The following is a 7038-nucleotide window of genomic DNA, read 5'->3' on the forward strand; positions in this document are numbered from 1 at the left end:
TTATTACTACTCCGCCTCCTGTTACTAGGCAACAGGACGTGCTCAGCCATTGGTCAGTGCCTCACTGGCCCCACCTACAAGCAACCAACTATCAATGAGCTACCTACAGGTACTTGCCCTGCTTAGCTATTGGTCAGCACTGCAATGGGCCCTACCTACTGAGAACGGTCAAGGAGAGGTGACTGGGGAATTGATTCAGTCAAGAGTCAGTGGTGCAGTGGTGAACTGACTCTTGATTTTGAGCACCTTCCTTTTTTAAAAAAGCAAAAATCAGGAATTTATTTCTGCTAGATGGGGCCAGTTGAGTTTCTCTAATCAATATGAGAGTTGAAGTGTCCCCAAAAAATTTAGTGGAGGAGACATTTAAAACTGTCTTTGCTCTGATGTGTAATCTTATGGAGACTGTGCATTGAACTTTGGGCAACAGACTGAGGATTCACCAAGTCTGGGGATCGCTGAAGCTCATCACAGTAGATAAAATATCCAACCTGTTCTTATTACCTTTGTCCACTTTAAGTGCTTGCTCTTAAGTTCCTTAAGCCCCTCAGGAATCCCCAACAGGCAGAAGGTGATCTAGAGATGAAGTGCTTAGAGGACTCTGAAGGGATGAAGTGGGACAGAAAAGGTTCGGCAGATGTTCCTAGAGGGATGAAAGAGGCATGAGGGTTGAAGTGGCACATATAAGTCAAAGGATATAGGGAACGGAAAGGAAGTTTGAAGGTCATGAGGAGAAGCACCATGTCCCTGAATCACCACTCCCCAGAATCAGGCACACAGACATGTCAGCAGTGGGAAATTTATATCACGGTCTCCCTGAGCATCCACTAGACCATGTTGATGGACACAGTGGTGCATTGTGATGTCTAAGTCCCCCAAGCTACTATTGGCTGGGGCAGTGCCTAAAGGACCAATCAGATTGAAGGGTGTGGCTCCTCATTGTCCTCAAAGAGTATAAATAAGGAGGTCAGAGGCTGAAAGTCTGGGTTAGGCCACTTCTTGGCACCATCATGACTAAGGCAACCAGGAAGCCACGGCCGTCCAGAAGAGTTGCAATGCGGTTTGCTTCAAGGAAGAATGGAACGAAGAAGACCCTTTGTCGAAGGAGGGGCAGATGCGGTGTGAAGGTAAGATGACTCCAACTAAGCTTCCTATGTTCTGCATTGACTTTGCTGCCCAAGACCTCTACCCTGCCCATGCCTGGCACAAAAACCCCCATTAGCTCACATCCCTTTCTCATGAAATCTCCCTTCCACCTCAGCTTTTATGTCCTTTCCTCGAAACTAATACCCTTGTCTTGTCTTCCAGGCACGAAATATGACCATGAGGGTCAGAAGACCTCTACAAGTTACCTTCAGAAAGAAAATCCGATCGTATGCCACTCAATCGACGAAGCCAAAGAAAACAAGAAAAGCAAACCGTTTCATCTCTCGCTGTGGACGTAAGAAATCGAATCGAAGCCGAAAAAGGTACCAAAAGATGAGGAAGAGTCAAGGAAGAAGGCAGAATCCAAAGAGAAAATAAGCTCAGCCGCCCCAAAATGAGAGACCCTGGAGAAGTACAACCTGAGCAACCAGTAAGTGAATAGCAAATATCAGACAGTTTAGAATTGTGTCTTCAGTGGTCTGCATTCTAAGCAATGGCCAACCAAGAAAAGACTCTCATACTAACATAATAGACTGATGGCTGCAAATAAAAGAAACATCAAATGGTGAAAAGATGATATCTGTGTGTGTGTGAATTTTGTGATGGATGGGAGGGAAAGAAGAGAAGAGGTGGGCACTGGAGATGGGAGGGATATGGGGTCCTGAGAGGTTGGGGAACAGACCCTTGGGTCCCCAGCTAGCCAGAGAGTAGTGGTGTGGAGTGGGTCAGGAGTCTGCACTGATGATGGATAACTCTGCTTAACACTTGATTTCAAGGGCAAGGAGTAGTGGTGTGGTGTTCCTGCCTTTGTCTGGGGTGTGGAAAGACATTAAGGTCTAGATGCCAGGGACAGATGGGAAGGGCTTTTCACATGGGGGTAGAGAATGTGAAATTCCCCCTGAGAAAGGCAGGCAGAAATCACCTCCTGGCCACCTACCTCATAATGGGGTTTGTTGCATCACTCACCTATGCTGTCAGCTAAAGGTGCTCAGAAGGCACAAAGTGCTGATACAACTAAAACCCACAACTCGCACTCCCAGGGACTCAAATAATGTTTGGAGGGCACTAACCACATATTTATTAGGCCACCTATTTGCTAAGAAATTTTGGGGGGCATTGTATTCCCAAAGAAGGGCAGTAGTGGTGGCCCAATCCTTGTACACATTACAAACAGTATCACCACCCACAGATAACTTTTTTTTGGGGGGGTGACCACTATGTAGGTAGTGGAGGAATAGTTCCCTGAAGACGGATTGAATCCGTGCCCTTCTAGTGTAATCATGGAGTTCTATCTACTGGACAGTCATGGAAGTCTGTAGAGAATATTTACATAAGTACTAAGATAAGACTGAGTAAAAATTGGTCTTTTAATTATCACCATATTTTAGGATTTCTAAATAACTAGAGTCATAAAACATTCTTTCCCAATAAAGTCTTTGGTTAGTCCAACTTCGACAAGTTTATCATGACTTAAAAGAAAGAGTGTGAAATATTTAATTTGGTGTTAACTTTCATTTTGAAATGTTTTAAAAGATTCAAGGAGAAGTTAATCAAACATGGAGATACATAAGGCAGAGTGTTTGATGATAAGAATCCTGTGTGTCTTCAGAAAACTTTTTAGAAGCAACTAAAACACAGAGTTTCACCATCAGCATCCAAAGAATTGAGTTCAGATTTTAACTCAATGATATGTTATCTTTGATCTGGACTGCATCTCCCTATTTCAATCTTTCTTGCACTCTAACTCCTGGGAGACCCCATTGATAATTCAAAGTCAGTCACTGAATGTGATTTAAAATCAATAAGGGTGAAAGACCCCCTGGGTGAACTGTCCTTTTTTATTATTTTTTTAAGTTCTTTTATTTTGATTTATTTATTTTGATCAGAGGCTAATTACTTTACAATATTTTAGTGGTTTTGCCATAGATTGACATGAGTCAGGCATGGGTGTACATGTGATCCCCATTCTGAAACCCCCTCCCACTTCCCTCCCCATCCCATCCCTCAGGGTCACCCCACCACACCAGACCTGAACACCCTGCCTCATGCATAGAACCTGGACTTGCGATCTGTTTCACATATGATAATATATATGTTTCAGTGATACTTGTTCAAATCATCCCACTCTTGCCTTCTCTCACAGAGTCCAACAGTCTGTTTTCACCTCTGTGTCTCTTTTGCTGTCTCACATATGGGGTCATTGTTACCATCTTTCTAAATTTCCATATATATATATATATATATATATATATATATGTTAATATACTACATTGGTATTTTTCTCTCTGACTTCCTTCACTCTATAATAGGCTCCAGTTTCATCCACCTCATTAGAACTGATGCAAATGCATTCTTTTTAATAGCTGAGTAATATTCCATTGTGTATATGTACCACAACTTCCTTATCCATTCATCTGCCAATGGACATCTAGGTTGCTTCCATGTCCTGGCTAGTATAAACAGTGCTGTGATGAATATTGGGGGTACAAGTGTCTCTTTCAATTCTGGTTTCCCTGGGATGTATGCCTAGCAGTGGGATTGCTGGGTCTTAGGGAAGTTCCATTTTGAATTTTTGAGGAATCTCCACACTCTTCCTCTCCAGCATTTATTCTTTGTAGACTTTTTGATAGGAGCCATTCTGACCAAGGTGAGATGGTACTTCATCGTGGTTTTGATTTGCATTTCTCTGATAATGAGTGATGATGAGCATCTTTTCATGTGTTTGTTAGCCATCTGTATGTCTTCTTTGGAGAAATGTCTGTTTAGTTCTTTGGCCCATTTTTTTGATTGGGTTGTTTATTTTTCTGGAATTGAGCTGCAGGAGCTGTTTGTATATTTTTGAGATTAATTCTTTGTCTGTTGCTTCATTTGCTATTATTTCCTCCCATTCTGAAGGCTGTCTTTTCACCTTGCTTATACTTTCCTTTGTTGTGCAAAAGCTTTTAAGTTAAATTAGGTCCTATTCATTTATTTTTGCTTTTATTTCCATTACTCTGGGAGGTGGGTCATAGAGGATCCTGCTGTGATTTATGTCAAAGACTGTTTTGCCTATATTTTCCTCTAAGAATTTTATAGTTTCTGGTTTTACATTTAGATCTTTAATCCATTTTGAGTTCATTCTTGTGTATGGGGTTAGAAAGTGTTCTAGTTTCATTCTTTTACAAGTAGTTGACCAGTTTTCCCAGCACCACTTGTTAAAGAGATTGTCTTTTCTCCATTGTATATTCTTGCCTCCTTTGTCAAAGATAAGGTGTCCATAGGTGCGTGGATTTATCTCTGGGCTTTCTATTTTGTTCCATTGATCTATATTTCTGTCTTTGTGCCAGTACCATACTGTCTTGATGACTGTAGCTTTGTAGTATAGCCTGAAGTCAGGCAGGTTGGTTCCACCAGTTCCATTCTTCTTTCACAAAATTGCTTTGTCTATCCAAAGTTTTTTGTATTTCCATACAAATTATGAAATTATTTGTTTTTGTTCTGTGATCTCTATAGAACTTTCAGAATTTGTCCTCAGTCATGATGGAGCAAGTGAAATGATGAGATATTTTTCCTTCTTACTGGTCCTCAATTCCATTTGACATTAAAGGGCTATTCATTTCTGAAGATCTAATATGACTAAAATGGAAGACAGATTTCTAGTTTGTGATATATAATGTAGACATGAATATATTTTTCTGCAAAATTCAGTCTATTTTGTATTATACTGATACAACTACTGATGCATAATTTAGTTTTCTATGTAGATCAATACTAAGTATGATATTGATCCTTTCTATAATTTCATCCCCAACCTTTTAAGCATTGCAGTCCTATATAGTATTGATGAATGTCTGCTCCAACTTGCAATTACACCTATATCACCAATATATTCCATGATTCTCTGATTGAACATTGTTCCAAAGCTCTTAATGTAGGAATTTAATATGTGATAATGCTTTTTTATTTATAGAAGCTCCATAGCTAAAATTAGTAAAAAAAAAAATAGGTTTAGGTTTATAAAATGGTTACAGTCAGCTGTACAACCATACCAGTACTTGACAGACTTTTGACTGGCTGTCTTACCTAGAAACCCTGTCTATTCTGTAAATCAATAGTTGACTTCCCTGCATTTCCTTTATTATAATTATTTATCAGAGATAGGGTCCTTCTCAAAGAGCAAAACAAGTAGAATATTTTCTATAGATATATCCTATATATAGGATGTAGCCTATGTCAACTATTATGACTTACACAGAGATAGTTACAAATTTATATATTGGCATATATGTCAAAAACAAAATGTACATAGAAATGTAAAAATATCATATACTTCTAGAAGAAAGCCATACAAAAACTAACATTTCTCAAATTTAGGCTGAATTCATTTAATGTCTAAACATAAAATATTAATAATTTTACATGTGCAAAACTCCAATAAATAGAATTGCATGAAATCTAATTGGGAAGGAAAAACACTTATGTACAACTCTATAAAGTCATCAAGTGAAAACAGACACTCTTTCGAAAATGATCAAGATAACTGAAAGACTTGAACAAAAACTTGGCCAAAGAAGGTACAGCAATGGCTAATAAGCATAGGAAAATATGTCAACCATATTAGCTATGATGGAAATGCAAATTAAAACTATAAGGAGTTCTAACTGCTCTATATCTATCAAAGTGGTTACACATTTTTAAAAACTGATCACACAATAAGCTGGCAAGGATGCAGAGAAATTTGATCATTCATGCATTTTTGTGAGAGTATAAACTTGTACAGCTATCCTAGAAAACAGTTTGACACATTATTATACAACATGCTATAAACATGCAAGTATAATTTGACCCAGAAGTTGTCAGTCAGTTCAGTCGCTCAGTTGTGTCCGACTCTTTGTGACCCCATGAATCGCAGCACGCCAGACCTCCCTGTCCATCACAAACTCCTGGAGTTTACTCAAACTCATGCCCATCGAGTCAGTGATGCCATCCAGCCATCTCATCCTCTGTCATCCCCTTCTCCTCCTGCCCCCAATCCCTCCCAGCATCAGGGTCTTTTCCAGTGAGTCAACTCTTCGCATGAGGTGGCCAAAGTATTGGAGTTTCAGCTTCAGCATCAGTCCTTCCAATGAACACTCAAGACTGATCTCCTTTAGGATGGACTGGTTGGATCTCCTTGCAGTCCAAGGGACTCTCAAGAGTCTTGTCCAACACCACAGTTCAAAAGTATCAATTTTTCAGCACTCAGCTTTCTTCACAGTCCAACTCTCACATCCATACATGACCACTGGAAAAACCATAGCTTTGACCAGATGGACCTTTGTTGGCAAAGTAATGTCTCTGCTTTTTAATATGCTATCTAGGTTGGTCATAACTTTCCTTCCAAGGAGCAAGCGTCTTTTAATTTCATGGCTGCAGTCACCATCTGCAGTGATTTTGGAGCCCCCCAAAACAAGTCTGACACTGTTTCCACTGTCTCCGCATCTATTTCCCATGAGGTGATGGGAACAGATGCCATGATCTTAGTTTTATGAATGCTGAGCTTTAAGACAACTTTTTCACTCTCCTCTTTCACTTTCATCAAGAGGCTTTTTAGTTCCTCTTTACTTTCTGCCATAAGGGTGGTGTCATCTGCATATCTGAGGTTATTGATATTTCTCCCAGCAACCTTGATTCCAGCTTGTGCTTCTTCCAGCCCAGCATTTCTCATGATGTACTCTGCATATAAGTTAAATAAGCAGGATGACAATATAAAGCCTTGACATACTCCTTTTCCTATTTGGAACCAGTCTGTTGTTCCATGTCCAGTTCTAACTGTTGCTTCCTGACTTGCATACAGGTTTCTCAAGAGGCAGGTGAGGTGGTCTGGTATTCCCATCTCCTTCAGAATTTTTCACAGTTTATTGTGATACACACAGT

The 7038-nt window shown here is 39.8% G+C and overlaps 1 protein-coding gene across 1 annotated transcript; it reads left to right on the plus strand.

The window, feature by feature from the left end:
• Positions 1–959: 959 nt before the first annotated feature.
• Positions 960–1720, plus strand: LOC139033459 (spermatid nuclear transition protein 3-like). The gene is made up of 2 exons (XM_070462663.1): positions 960–1124; positions 1306–1720. The coding sequence occupies exons 1-2, from the start codon at positions 1008–1010 to the stop codon at positions 1519–1521; spliced, it is 333 nt and encodes a 110-aa protein (XP_070318764.1). The 5' UTR covers positions 960–1007; the 3' UTR covers positions 1522–1720.
• The last annotated feature ends 5318 nt before the right edge of the window (positions 1721–7038 follow it).

This window comes from Odocoileus virginianus, unplaced genomic scaffold, assembly GCF_023699985.2.
Source record: "Odocoileus virginianus isolate 20LAN1187 ecotype Illinois unplaced genomic scaffold, Ovbor_1.2 Unplaced_Scaffold_7, whole genome shotgun sequence".
In the NCBI taxonomy this organism is placed as follows: domain Eukaryota; kingdom Metazoa; phylum Chordata; class Mammalia; order Artiodactyla; family Cervidae; genus Odocoileus; species Odocoileus virginianus.

Excerpts from the sequence above, each read along its gene's own strand:
- LOC139033459 (XM_070462663.1), top strand. The coding sequence starts at position 1,008 with ATGACTAAGGCAACCAGGAAGCCACGGCCGTCCAGAAGAGTTGCAATG. Across the intron at positions 1,125-1,305 it reads GGGGCAGATGCGGTGTGAAG|GCACGAAATATGACCATGAG; the intron begins GTAAGATGACTC and ends CTTGTCTTCCAG.